The sequence below is a fragment of the Catharus ustulatus genome, chromosome 15, assembly GCF_009819885.2.
Source record: "Catharus ustulatus isolate bCatUst1 chromosome 15, bCatUst1.pri.v2, whole genome shotgun sequence".
Lineage (NCBI taxonomy): Eukaryota > Metazoa > Chordata > Aves > Passeriformes > Turdidae > Catharus > Catharus ustulatus.
Window position 1 is genome coordinate 18,727,481 of NC_046235.1, and position 14,453 is coordinate 18,741,933.

General features: G+C 55.6%; 1 protein-coding gene across 1 annotated transcript; it reads right to left on the reverse strand.

Moving 5' to 3' along the window:
* Nucleotides 1-513: 513 nt before the first annotated feature.
* Nucleotides 514-8,366, reverse strand: YIPF5 (Yip1 domain family member 5). Its single transcript, XM_033073581.2, has 6 exons — nt 8,277-8,366; nt 7,947-8,053; nt 6,738-6,910; nt 5,699-5,844; nt 2,253-2,434; nt 514-1,538 (listed from the first exon to the last, which is right to left on the reverse strand). The coding sequence occupies exons 2-6, from the start codon at nt 8,045-8,047 to the stop codon at nt 1,376-1,378; spliced, it is 765 nt and encodes a 254-aa protein (XP_032929472.1). The 5' UTR covers nt 8,048-8,053; nt 8,277-8,366; the 3' UTR covers nt 514-1,375.
* Nucleotides 8,367-14,453: the final 6,087 nt, after the last annotated feature.

Genomic DNA, 14,453 nt, shown 5'->3' on the forward strand with positions numbered 1-14,453 from the left:
AGCATTTAAATGTAAACAAATCCCTTTTCCTACGGCTTCTCCAAATTCAGCAGCTCTACTGCCAGGGCAACACTGAGTTGTTTATCCTGTGCACTGAAGTTTGCTCATGCTGGGGTGAAAGAAAACATTATTTATAACACTTTAATACCCAGGTAATCACCCTGGAAGGTACCTATGGAAGCACTGCAAAGCTTTAAGAGCTTCCCTCTGGAATGTGCAGCACAAGCTGAATTAGCTGCTCCCAAAGTACAATGTTAGTGCTGGAACCTGACCTGCTCAGGCAGCTGAGGGAGCTCTTCCATGTCCTGGAACTGGGTTTAATTAGGCTCATTGGCAATCAATGCCATTGATCTGCACAGACACAGCACTGGGGCTGCCTCCTGCTCTTCACTCACTGAAGCCAACACCAAACCCACCCAATTAATTCAATTTTAAACGTGATTTTGCTTCAACATCAAAGTTTCTATTTCAGTAAGCGAACATGAAAAATAAAGATTAGGAAAATCAAGCACCTTTTTCAAAATTTAAGGAAAATTTAATCAATATGCCTTAAATTACTTTACAATAACTACAATACTGACAAGCATAACGTTTTCCAAATGGTGTTTTCCTTGGAAGCACTGGGAGGTTCCTCTCACCCAGCAGGGAAGGAACCTCTGCCACGTCCTTCAGAAAGCCCAGTCAACATAAAGCTACAGACACCCCAGGGTGGTCATGTTTCAAGTGTGACAGAATTACACATCCCTTTCACTTTTAAGCATCTCTTTTCTACTTCATAATTTAAGTATCTTAAATCCTGAAATACTCTCACAGCAAATGAACAGAAAATTGAGACTAGAGAGCTTTGGAGGATATTGGTTACAATACAGGACATACTGGAATTACTTTTGTTCATTTGTGCATTTCTGGTGAGAGGGGTCAGGAGCAGGTTCCTCTTTCCTGCAGATTTATCCAGAGGTCCCCAAATCCACAGCAGCTCCTTGAACTGGTCTGGATAGAAAGTTACCAATTGCTAACTGCAACCTTGGCCCTCCCCTACACAACAAAACAAAACAAAACAAAAGGAACAAAAATCACAACCCTCAAATAAACAACTGAAAGTTACTTTTTCTAAAGATCTAGGAATGGGAAAGAAATCACAGGAACTTGATAAGCATGAACACATATTAAAGCTCTGGACTCCCCAGGTCACTGAAAACAGTATTCAAAGTCCTAAAAAAGGGAACACGAGACATTTCCCATTGTTCCAGGTGATTCAAACAGGTCTAGGTTTCATGATAGCAACACGAGACGGTTGTTTGCAGCTGTTTGTGGTCCAAGTCCATGTTCCAAGCTGGGATTTTCCTTTTGGCCCCCTGGATCCCCCAGAGTCTGCTCAGAAGACGGAGATGAGGGCGAAGACTCCGTACAACAGTGCGCAGGGATAGGCCACGAGCAGCTGCTGGCCCTCCATGGCTAAGGCAGAGATAAAGATCTTGGAGGCAGAAAAACTGCACCAGCCAATAATTCCAGCCGTGAGGATAATCCCCATCACCCCCCTGCAAAGGCAGAAAGAAGAGAATTCCTGTGAGCCCTGGGTACACCCACCTGGGGGAGTCACAGCTGGGCATTTCTGGGATGGATTTCAGCTTTGGGCATTAAATGAGATGTTCCCACTAAGAGCACTGGGAGAGCACTGGCACAGAGCAGCTGTGGCTGCCCCTGGATCCTGGCAGTGCCCAAGGCCAGGCTGGACATTGGGGCTGGAGCCCCTGGGACAGTGGGAGGTGTCCCTGCCATGGCACTGGAGGAGCTTTTCCAACCCAAACCACTCTGGGAGTCTAGAATTTCAGAACAACATCAGTCAATTCTGACAGCAGAAAGCCTCCTCAAAATTAACTCTGAGCATATGAAATTTCAAAGCAGTGAGAAAGGAACTGTGCCAAGCTGTTTCTTTTCAGTCCCTAAATGCACAGAGCCAAGAGGAATCATTCATTGTAAAATCCTAATTTGCATCTTCAATAAGTGTTACTTTTAGACAGGTGCTGAGACCTGTCAGACTCAGAGCTGGCTGGAAACAAACCTGAGATTGCTCTGGGAGTCTGTGCATTCAAAAGCTCAGAGGCAAAGCCAGGACTCACCCCCTTTCCCCAGTAAATACACAAAGATTGCTGTCCTGTTCACATGACACAGGCCCAGCACTGCAGGTGGGAGCTCCCCTGGGTGACTCCCTCCCCTGCAGGAGCTCCCAGCCCGGGGCAGGCAGCACTTACTGCAGGGAGAAGACGATGGCGAAGGAGGAGAGCAGGATCATGGGCAGCAGGCAGTAGCCCAGCACGCTGGCCACGCAGCCGAAGGACACCCCGGTGATGCTCATCAGGTTCAGCAGGCAGAACATGGCCAGGCAGCCGATGGCGCTGATCCCGTACACGTACCCGAACTGGATCTTGCCAGCCTGGGGGGGACGGCACGTCAGGGGGGATGGGACAGGGGGGAATGGGACAGGGGGGACGGGACAGGGGGGATGGGACAGGGGGGATGGGACAGGGGGGAATGGGACAGGGGGGAATGGGACAGGGGGGATGGATGGGACAGGGGGGAATGGGACAGGGGGGATGGATGGGACAGGGGGGGATGGATGGGACAGGGGGGGATGGATGGGACAGGGGGGGATGGATGGGACGGGACAGGGGGGGATGGATGGGAGGGGACGGGGGGGATGGATGGGACAGGGGGGGATGGATGGGACGGGACAGGGGGGGATGGATGGGACAGGGGGGGAATGGGACAGAGGGGAATGGGACAGGGGGGATGGATGGGATGGGACAGGGGGGATGGATGGGATGGGACAGGGGGGGATGGGACGGGGGGGATGGGACGGGGGGGATGGATGGGACAGGGGGGGATGGGACAGAGGGGAATGGATGGGACAAGGGGGGGATGGGACAGGGGGGGATGGATGGGATGGGACAGAGGGGGATGGGATTTGGGATGGGATTCGGGATGGGGGGAATGGATGGGATTTGGGATGGGATTTGGGATGGGATTTGGGATGGGATTTGGGATGGGATTTGGGATGGGATTTGGGATGGGATTTGGGATGGGATTTGGGATGGGATTTGGGATGGGATTTGGGATGGGATTTGGGATGGGGGGAATGGATGGGATGGGTCAGGGGGGACAGGAGGGGATTGCTCAGGGTGGGATGGGTAGGATGGGACAGGGTGGGATGGATGGGATGGATGGGATGGGTCAGGATGGGATCAGCACAGGATGGGTCAGGATGGGAGCAGGAAGGAACCAGAACAGAACAGGGTCAGGATGGGATGGGTCAGGATGTAACCAGGACAGGATGGGTCAGGATGGGAGCAGAACAGAATGGAACCAGCACGGGATGGGTCAGGATGGAACCAGCACAGGATGGGTCAGGATGGAACCAGCACAGAACAGAACCAGCACCCAGCGCAGATTTACCCAGCCTGGCACACAGCAGAGTGGGCACAGTGTCCCCCAGCTCCCTCATTCCCACCCCACAGAGAGGGTTTCCCCCCCAGAGTCCCAGGACAGCTCATGCTCCAGGAGCCTGGAATTCCTCCTGACTCTGTGGATCTCAATGAACAGGTTCTGATCTGACTGCTCTCTGATCTCAGCCCAGCAACTGCTCAGGGTTTAATCAAGGACTTCTCATGCTGATTGGTTACTTGCTATAATAACCTTTACAGAACTGATGTGTAAAGACAACAAAACTCTAATTCAGGAACTTCTTGACAAATCCAGAGCTGAAGTCCTTTAATTTGTGATAGAATGCACGAAGTTATGGCACAAGGAAGAATTTGAAAACCCCAGGAACAGCTGAGGCTGAGCTGCTGTCCCCCTGCACCAACTTCCAAACTGGATGTGCTTAGACCCAGCTCTCCTTCTTCAAGCAGCTCAGGAAACAACCATGCTGTGGCCTCTGTGCCAGGCTCAGCCCACTTCCTCTCACCACATTCCATGGATTTTTTTTAAAGCAGACAGGAAAAATAATTTTTTAGGAAAATAAAATTCAAACGTATCTATTACAAAGATGTTCATTAATTTGACTGGCCTACTTTCCATAAATAAAAGTTACTTATTAAAGTAGGCTTGAGGTCCCCTTGGTACCCAAGTGTGTTTTAACTGTCACAGCAACGTGAAATTTGAGGCAGAAATGAAAAGCAGTGCCTGAAGCATTTCAAGCTAAAGCAGATTAAACCCCTGAAGTTTTCAATGCCAAGGAGCTCTGTTTGCTGTTGTGTCATCACTGACACCCCTGAGTCATTAAAGCACAGTTTTACTCCAACTAAGCTCAGTTAGAAAAACTGACCAGGCTGCAGCAGTGCCAGCCCCACTGAGCAATGCAAGCAGGGAGAAAGCAGGTTTGTTCCAGTGAGCTGGCACTGAAATCACACCTGTCACAGCTCACAGAGAGCCCCAGTGCCTCTGCCACTCACACACCAACTTCTGTCCTGGACTCTGAGCTCCCTGGGGGTCCCTTGCCACTCAGGACACTCCATGAGAAGGATGAGCTGTCCTGGCCCCAATGCCCAGAGCTGCAGTGACCCTGCAGTGGTGCAGCCCCTCCTGCAGAGTGTCCCAGCACAGCCCAGTGGGTCCCAGTGGGTCCCAGCACAGCCCAGTGCGCCCCAGCACAGCCCAGAGTGTCCCAGCACAGCCCAGCACAGCCCAGTGTGTCCCAGCACAGCCCAGTGGGTCCCAGCACAGCCCAGAGTGTCCCAGCACAGCCCAGCACAGCACAGTGTGCCCCAGTGTGTCCCAGTACAGCCCAGAGTGCCCCAGTGTGCCCCAGCACAGCCCAGTGGGTCCCAGCACAGCCCAGTGTGTCCCAGCACAGCCCAGCACAGCCCAGTGTGTCCCAGTACAGCCCAGAGTGCCCCAGTGTGCCCCAGCACAGCCCAGTGGGTCCCAGCACAGCCCAGAGTGTCCCAGCACAGCCCAGCACAGCCCAGTGGGTCCCAGCACAGCCCAGTGTGCCCCAGCACAGCCCAGAGTGTCCCAGCACAGCCCAGAGTGTCCCAGCACAGCCCAGTGGGTCCCAGCACAGCCCAGCACAGCCCAGAGTGTCCCAGCACAGCCCAGTGGTTCCCAGCACAGCCCAGTGTGCCCCAGTGTGTCCCAGCACAGCCCAGTGGGTCCCAGCACAGCCCAGCACAGCCCAGTGGGTCCCAGCACAGCCCAGCACAGCCCAGTGGGTCCCAGCACAGCCCAGAGTGCCCCAGCACAGCCCAGCACAGCCCAGTGGGTCCCAGCACAGCCCAGTGGGTCCCAGCACAGCCCAGTGGGTCCCAGTGTGTCCCAGCACAGCCCAGAGTGTCCCAGCACAGCCCAGAGTGTCCCAGCACAGCCCAGAGTGCCCCAGCACAGCCCAGCACAGCCCAGTGTGTCCCAGCACAGCCCAGTGTGCCCCAGCACAGCCCAGTGTGCCCCAGCACAGCCCAGTGTGCCCCAGCACAGCCCAGTGGGTCCCAGCACAGCCCAGTGGGTCCCAGCACAGCCCAGAGTGCCCCAGCACAGCCCAGTGGGCCCCAGCACAGCCCAGTGGGTCCCAGCACAGCCCAGTGGGTCCCAGCACAGCCCAGTGGGTCCCAGCACAGCCCAGCACAGCCCAGTGGGTCCCAGCACAGCCCAGCACAGCCCAGTGGGTCCCAGCACAGCCCAGCAGCCCCTGGCAGTGCCTCACCAGCAGCAGGGTGGCCCCAAAGGCCAGGCAGAACACCATGGGCCCAGCCAGGTCTGTCTCGTTCATGATGTTGCCATCAGCCACCTTCAGGGGGTGCAGCACCGTTAGTGTTTTCTGCCAGATGTGGTCAAAATTGATCCCCAATTCTGCAAGTGAACAGAACATGGATTTCATTCCTTCCCTTCCTGCCTGCTCCACTTGCTCCACTCTTTGTCTTCCCTGCTTCCCCACTTCCCATCTCCCCCAGATCTGGGATGGGCACCAGGGACTTGAGCCCTCCCCTCTTTCCTCCTGCTGCCTGCACACATTCCAGGTGCTGGGAAGTGCCCAGGTGGTTTCTGAAGGACCAGGGAAGAGCCCAAGCACAGAGTTCTGGGTTCACAGAGGTCCCTTCAGTTCCCTGGTCCTGTTTTATTGATGTAAATAAAGTAATATTTTTAATTGAAAAGCCCAGGGGGTGGAAGGCATCATGCCTGGGGACAGGTGACAGATGCCTGTCTCTCCACCCAGTAACAGTGAGGGTTTATTCAGTTGTCTGGAAGTGAAAAATAACAGAAATACGCTGGAAACTGACCCCAGCAAGCCAGACTTAGCTGAATGTCCAGCCTGGCACTCTGCACAGGCTGTACTCCACACAGGCATTTCTGCAGTGTTTAGCATTCCTTGTTAGCAATGAAACATTCCTGTTCTAACCAAGAATCAACTCAAAGCATCTGCAGCCACTTATTTTACAAAGCAGCAGTAACAATTATTATTTGCACCAAGAGGAATATTCAGTGTTTTGTCACAAAGTCAGGACTCCCAGTGAACTGATTTAATCTGCCACACAGCAGCTGGTGTGAAGCAAGGAAGCACAAACTCCCAACTGCAGAAGTTCACACAGGAACAAGGATTTCACGTGCCAAAATGCAGGTTAAAAAAATAAATCAATGAGAATTTCAAACACACTGAGCACTCCCAGCAGCAGGGAATGCACACTGCTACCAGCTAATCCCCAAACTAGGAGGAGTTCTGGATTTGGGCCACAGCAAAGTTTTACCTTCTAACAGCGGAGGCTCATCCTCGAAGTTGCTTCCATAAAAAGACTGTGCAGAGGCTGGAGTGTAGGCCTGGGTGGGCTGGAAGATCTGTCCTGTGTAGGGCTGCTGCTGCTGCATCATGTCAGGGGGCACAAAGCCAGCCTGCTGGGGGTACTCATAGCCTCCATAGTGCCTGCAAAGCACAACCCCACGTTAGGGCACAGCCAGAGCTGCTGCTGAAACACCTCCTGTGAGGCAAGGCTGCTTCCAGCCAGGACACCACAGCAAACCCATCACACATCCTCCACAAAAACCCCAATCACAGCCACCCCCTGCCCTCAACAAACTCTTCAGGTATTCTTGCCACTGATCTATCCCAAGTCCAACCACAGAGATTTCCATAAACACTTCCAAAATCTTTAACTATGGAAAATGCTCGTGTTAGAGTCCAGCCCCAGCACAGCCCTGTGATCCTGTTCAGGTCACAAATGGCACTGAGCTGCTCCATCCATCTCAGGGGTCACACAGAGGGACCAAACCCTCAGCCCGAGGCTGGATGCTCACAGGAACACCCACCACACCTCCCTGCTGCAGCCTGGGAGCCACCAGGACACTGCAGGCTCCTTAGGTGACACTAAGTTCTAGTTCCCAAGTGAGTAACTGGAGGTGCAGCTGCAGAATAGCAGTATTTCTTCTCCCAAGGACATGCAGATCACTCATACAATTAAGATCATTCACATAACTTGTCCTTCAATCTTCTAACACTTGCTCTGAAATCCACCAGGCAGAGAATTCAACACAAAACTACTTCAGATCTCCATTTACAGAGAGTTCAGCTCTCCACCAAACAGAGCATCTGGGACTCAGTTCCAGAAACCAGCAGCTGGCTGAAGTGCCAGAGCTTTCCTGGAGACACAGACTGTCCCACAAGTATCCTAAGGAAGCCCAGAGGAGAGCCGCAGAGGGACTTTGGACAAGGGCCTGCAGTGTCAGGACCAGGAGAATGGCTCCCAGTGCCAGAGGGCAGGGCTGGCTGGGATTTGGGCAGGAATTGTTCCCTGGCAGGGCTGGCACAGGTGCCCAGAGCAGCCCCTGGATCCCTGGCAGTGCCCAAGGCCAGGCTGGACACTGGGAATTGGGACAGTGGGAGGTGTCCCCACGGCAGGGCTGGCACGGGCTGAGATCCGCGGTGTCCCCAAGCCGAGCCCCGGGCCGGCCACACGAGTTACTTGCTGTACGGCCGCCCGCTGTAGTCGTAGGGCTGCGCCTGGTCCTCGATGCTGTAACTGGTCTGGAAGAAGTCGGTGTTGAAGCCGTCGAACCCGGACATCGCCCCCTGTGCAAGAGAAGAGCGAGGCGGGTCCGGACCGCTCCCGAAGCGGCGCCGCGCGGCTCTGCCGCTGCCCCTGCGGCCGCTCGGCCCCGCCGCGGCCCCTCGGCCCCGCCACCTCGCGCTGCGCCGGGGCCCGGCCCGGCCCGGCCGCCGCTCCGCCCCGCTCCCCGTGCCCCGGGCCGTGTGTGCCCCGCGCTCCCGGCCCCGGGCCCGGCCCCGGCCTCACCTGCGGCCCCGGCCCGGCCCCGCTCCCGCCGCCGCGGCCCCTGCGACGTGTCACGGCCGCGCCTCCACTTCCGGGACAGCGCGCGCGGCTGCGCGCCTGCGCGGGGCGGGACGGGACGGCCCCGATCCCCCCTCAGCCCGGCCCTCAGACCGGGACCGCCCCGATCCCTCCTCAGCCCGGCCCTCAGCCCGGGACCGCCCCGATCCCCCCTCAGCCCGGCCCTCAGACCGGCACCGCCCCGATCCCCCTCAGCCCGGCCCTCAGACCGGGACCGCCCCGATCCCCCCTCAGACCGGGACCGCCCCGATCCCCCCTCAGCCCGGCCCTCAGACCGGGACCGCCCCGATCCCCCCTCAGCCCGGCCCTCAGCCCGGGACCGCCCCGATCCCCCCTCAGCCCGGCCCTCAGACCGGGACCGCCCCGATCCCCCCTCAGCCCGTCCCTCGGTCCCTTCTCAGCCTCTTCCCTCCCTCAGCTCCTCCTCAGCCCGTCCCTCCTCAGCCCGTCCCTCCTCAGTCCCTCCTCAGCCCGTTCCTCGGTTCCTTCTCAGCCTCTTCCCTCCCTCAGCCCGTCCCTCCTCAGTCCCTCCTCAGCCCGTCCCTCGGTTCCTTCTCAGCCTCTTCCCTCCCTCAGCCCGTCCCTCCCTCAGCTCCTCCTCAGTCCCGTCCCTTCTCAGCCTCTTCCCTCCCTCATCCCGTCCTTCCTCATCCCGTCCCTCCTCAGTCCCTTCCCTCCCTCATCCCGCCCCTCCTCATCCCTCCCTCATCCCGCCCCTCCTCATCCCTCCCTCATCCCGTCCCTCGGTCCCTCCTCATCCCCTCCTCAGCCCTTCCCTCTCTCATCCCTTCCCTCCCTCATCCCGTCCCTCGGTCCCTCCTCATCCCTCCCTCATACCGTCCCTCCTCTTCGGGTCCCTCCTCAGCCCGTCCCTCCTCATCCCATCCCTCGGTCCCTCCTCATCCCCTCCTCATCCCATCCCTCCCTCAGCCCGTCCCTCCTCATCCCATCTCTCAGTCCCTCCTCATCCCCTCCTCATCCCATCCCTCCCTCAGCCCGTCCCTCCTCATCCCATCTCTCAGTCCCTCCTCATCCCTCCTCATCCCGTCCCTCCCTCCAGGCCCGCTTTAGCCGCATGGTGTCGGTGTGGCTCCGGCGCAGCCCCTTCACTCCCTTTCACATATCCACAATAAATATTTTCCTGTGGCCACACGAAAGCTTTGCTACAGCTGTGAATCTTCTTGGCTTTCTTACAGCTCGGTTGTTGGCCCACCCCTCCCAAATTAGTTGCAGAATTAGCTGGGAACAGGGGAATTGAGGAAAACATGACTGGCACTGTGAAGACACTCACGCGAAGAAACTCCTTTTAGTGTCACTCACTGTTTACCCCAGGGCTGGTGGAAAGCATTTGAGCAGCCTTCAGAAGCTTGTTAAGTAGGATTTGATTTATTAACTCTCTCATGTCCCAAAGTGAGCACAGGCAGGAGCGACCACGCTTTGCTGGCTTGGGTGGCCTTTGAGGTGACAAACCCTGGCTGAGCAAGCGTAGCTAAAACTGAATGACCGAGTCAGGACGGCTGCTTTATCCTGCTTTACACCTCTCCTGCTTTATCCTGCTTTACACCTTTCCTGCTTTATCCTGCTTTACACCTCTCCTGCTTTATCCTGCTTTACACCTCGCTGAAGGGTGTGTGGTGATAAGGTTCAGAACTACACCAGAACCCGTTTCCATCCCTGCACGATGTGCTCTGAGCTCTGGACCCGTTTCCATGCCCTGCACGATGTGCTCTGAGCTCTGGACCCGTTTCCATCTGTGCACGATGTGCTCTGAGCTCTGGACCCGTTTCCATGCCCTGCACGATGTGCTCTGAGCTCTGGACCCGTTTCCATGCCCTGCACGATGTGCTCTGAGCTCTGGACCCGTTTCCATGCCCTGCACGATGTGCTCTGAGCTCTGGACCCGTTTCCATCCGTGCACGATGTGCTCTGAGCTCTGGACCCGTTTCCATCTGCACACGATGTGCTCTGAGCTCTGGACCCGTTTCCATCTGCACACGATGTGCTCTGAGCTCTGGACCCGTTTCCATCCATGCACGATGTGCTCTGAGCTCTGGACCCGTTTCCATCCATGCACGATGTGCTCTGAGCTCTGGACCCGTTTCCATCTGCACACGATGTGCTCTGAGCTCTGGACCCGTTTCCATCCATGCACGATGTGCTCTGAGCTCTGGACCCGTTTCCATGCCCTGCACGATGTGCTCTGAGCTCTGGACCCGTTTCCATGCCCTGCACGATGTGCTCTGAGCTCTGGACCCGTTTCCATGCCCTGCACGATGTGCTCTGAGCTCTGGACCCGTTTCCATCTGTGCACGATGTGCTCTGAGCTCTGGACCCGTTTCCATGCCCTGCACGATGTGCTCTGGGCTCTGGACCCGTTTCCATGCCCTGCACGATGTGCTCTGAGCTCTGGACCCGTTTCCATCCATGCACGATGTGCTCTGAGCTCTGGACCCGTTTCCATGCCCTGCACGATGTGCTCTGAGCTCTGGACCCGTTTCCATGCCCTGCACGATGTGCTCTGAGCTCTGGACCCGTTTCCATGCCCTGCACGATGTGCTCTGAGCTCTGGACCCGTTTCCATCTGTGCACGATGTGCTCTGAGCTCTGGACCCGTTTCCATCTGTGCACGATGTGCTCTGGGCTCTGGACCCGTTTCCATCCATGCACGATGTGCTCTGAGCGCTGGACCCGTTTCCATGCCCTGCACGATGTGCTCTGAGCTCTGGACCCGTTTCCATCCATGCACGATGTGCTCTGAGCTCTGGACCCGTTTCCATCTGCACACGATGTGCTCTGAGCTCTGGACCCGTTTCCATCCATGCACGATGTGCTCTGAGCTCTGGACCCGTTTCCATGCCCTGCACGATGTGCTCTGAGCTCTGGACCCGTTTCCATGCCCTGCACGATGTGCTCTGAGCTCTGGACCCGTTTCCATGCCCTGCACGATGTGCTCTGAGCTCTGGACCCGTTTCCATCTGTGCACGATGTGCTCTGAGCTCTGGACCCGTTTCCATCTGTGCACGATGTGCTCTGGGCTCTGGACCCGTTTCCATCCATGCACGATGTGCTCTGAGCGCTGGACCCGTTTCCATGCCCTGCACGATGTGCTCTGAGCTCTGGACCCGTTTCCATCCCTGCACGATGTGCTCTGAGCTCTGGACCCGTTTCCATCCCCTGCACGATGTGCTCTGAGCTCTGGCAGCTCCTGGAGCCCAGCACCAGCCACAGGGGCACAGGAGATTCTGGAGTCATGTTCCTGGTTTATGGATGTGTGTGTCATTCCGTTCTTTATTTTAATTCATTTTGGCTCAGGACACAGTTTCAGTCATTTTGTTACACACTTGTGTATGTAATATTCTGCTGATGAAATGACTGTATTTAAATGCCAGCCCTGTTCCAAGCCTCACCTGCAAAGCAGATCTGACGTGCAGAGTGCACGGTGCTGCTGAGATCAGGCTCGGGGAAATGTGTCACTGTGCAGAGCTGAGCAGAGTAACAGTGGGGAATTACAGCCTCAAATAACAGGGATCAGTCCCTGTGCCCTAAGCTGCTTCATGCACATTTACACTTCAGGAGAATCGGTGTTTGAAGGCTGAGACGATGGCAGCGTTCATGCAGGACCTGCTCAGTGTGCGGGCTGCATCTGCTGGGCCTCGGCTGAGCTGTGCGACTCACTGCAGCTCACTGGGCTGGGAAATGAGATACAAATCCAGGCACTGCCTGGGGAATTGGGATCCCAAATCCAGGCACTGCCTGGGGAATTCAGATCCCAAATCCAGGCACTGCCTGGGGAATTGGGATCCCAAATCCCGACACTGCACTGGGTAATTGAGATCCCAAATCCAGGCACTGTGCTGGGTAATTGGGATCCCAAATCCAGGCACTGCCAGGGGAATTGGGATCCCAAATCCAGGCACTGTGCTGGGGAATTGGGATCCCAAATCCCAGGCACTGCTCTGGGTAATTGGGATCCCAAATCCAGGCACTGTGCTGGGGAATTGAGATCCCAAATCGCAGCACTGCACTGAGTAATTGGGATCCCAAATCCAGGCACTGTGCTGAGTAATTGGGATCCCAAATCCAGGCACTGCACTGGGTAATTGGGATCCCAAATCTCAGGCACTACCTGGGGAATTCAGATCCCAAATCCCAGCACTGCACTGGGTAATCGGGATCCCAAATCCAGGCACTGCTCTGGGTAATTGGGATCCCAAATCCAGGCACTGCACTGAGTAAGTGGGATCCCAAATCCAGGCACTGTGCTGAGTAATTGGGACCCCAAATCCAGGCACTGCTCTGGGTAATTGGGATCCCAAATCCAGGCACTGCCTGGGGAATTGGGATCCCAAATCCCAGCACACTGCCTGGGGAATTGGGATCCCAAATCCCAGCACTACTCTGGCTAATTGGGATCCCAAATCCCAGCACTGCTCTGAGTAATCGGGATCCCAAATCCCAGCACTGCTCTGGCTAATTGGGATCCCAAATCCAGGCACTGCACTGGGTAATTGGGATCCCAAATCCAGGCACTACCTGGGTAATTGGGATCCCAAATCCAGACACTGCTCTGGGTAATTGGGATCCCATATCCAGGCACTGCTCTGGGTAATTGGGATCCCAAATCCAGGCACTGCACTGGGTAATTGGGATCTCAAATCCCAGACACTACTCTGGGTAATTGGGATCCCAAATCCCAGCACTGTGCTGAGTAATTGGGACCCCAAATCCAGGCACTGCACTGGGTAATTAGGACCTGCTGGGGAAATGCTCTGTGCCAAGAAATCTGTTTGGTTTTGCTTCGATTATTAGGATTGCCTGAGGCTTAGGTCGAGCTTTCACTGACGAGCTCTCCCTGCAGCAGGCATCTCAGCACCGCTGTAGGGAATGGTGCAGGATGGATTCCCAGCCCTGCTCTGGCACTGCCCTGGGCTGCAGGGGAGGGCAGGCACTGCAGCTGCACAACTGCTCCTGCTGGGGCTTTGGGAAGGGCTGGGAGGCACCAGACACCAGGCACCAGCTGCACTGGGGCTTCCACACACTGCCAGAATCCCACACTGCTTCAGGGTGGAAAGGACCCTGAAACTCAACCCATCCATAGCCCAGATTGCTCCAGGCCCCACCTGGCCTTGAACACCACCTGGACAGGGAATTTGTGTTTGCAAAGGACCTTGAAATGGCTTCAGCCTGGGAAGAGTAAAAGTACTCGTAAAAGTACTCACCTAGTACATGGCTTGCACACTGCTGGTGTCATGGTAGTGCTACCAAAGCTTTGTTTTAGCTGCAATGTTAAATAGCACACTATAATTACACCAGTGTTAATAACAGGATCACTTGAATCAGGCTGAGAATAAAAGCATTATTCAAAGAACTTTGGAGGAATGGGAGGATGAGGAAAGGCAGAGGAGGAAGATGTCTGCTGAAATGGGCCTTGCTATGGCAGAACTTGGAAGGGAGGAAGGAAGTGCCTTGCAGAGGGACTGAAAACTGCGATTTTTGTCTTGTTTTAATCCTTGGCTGCCAGCGTGTCCATGAGGTCTCTGCCTGCCTGCACGTGCTGGCTCTCTTGCAGGGTCAGGGCTGTCTGTGTAGCACATTGCTTTGTTGAACAGTGGCCATGGAATTCCAAAGGAGTTGTCAGCACACATATATCAATTATTCTCCAGAACGTTCTCTGATGTGCAGTGGTTGATATGGAGATCACTGGAACATGATTCCCTCGCCCTGGCAGCTTTTGCAAGGCTCAGAGCCTGTGCTGTGTGTGTGCTGTGGGTTTGGTGTTCAGCAGAAGGAGCAGAGGGTTCCTGTGCAGGAGCTGGGACTCCTCTCTCTGATACACCATGGCAAAAAGCCATGGCCCATGGCAAAAAGCCCTTTGAGCCTTGCTCCGAGCCTGTGCTCACATCCTGAGCAGCTGGGAAAGCTGCTCTGCCCCTTTGCTTGTTTGGGATGAGAATACACGATGCACTGGAGTTATGAATAAAAGATCAAGGGCAGATCTGTGTAATGCTTTACTGTGTGAATAAACTCTCTTCATGGCCCTCACCCTCTTTGCTGGAAGATCCTTTCTCAGGGACACTCAGCCATTTAGTGTTGCCTCACGCTTTTTCTTCCCATTCACAC

What these genes read in the sequence shown, in the direction of transcription:
- YIPF5 (XM_033073581.2), bottom strand. Translation starts at nt 8,047, where the DNA reads ATGTCCGGGTTCGACGGCTTCAACACCGACTTCTTCCAGACCAGTTAC. An exon ending in TGAGCCTCCGCTGTTAGAAG is followed by an intron (nt 5,845 to 6,737) that starts GTAAAACTTTGC and finishes GTTCACTTGCAG; the next exon opens with AATTGGGGATCAATTTTGAC. An exon ending in GCCATCGTCTTCTCCCTGCA is followed by an intron (nt 1,539 to 2,252) that starts GTAAGTGCTGCC and finishes CTGCCTTTGCAG; the next exon opens with GGGGGTGATGGGGATTATCC.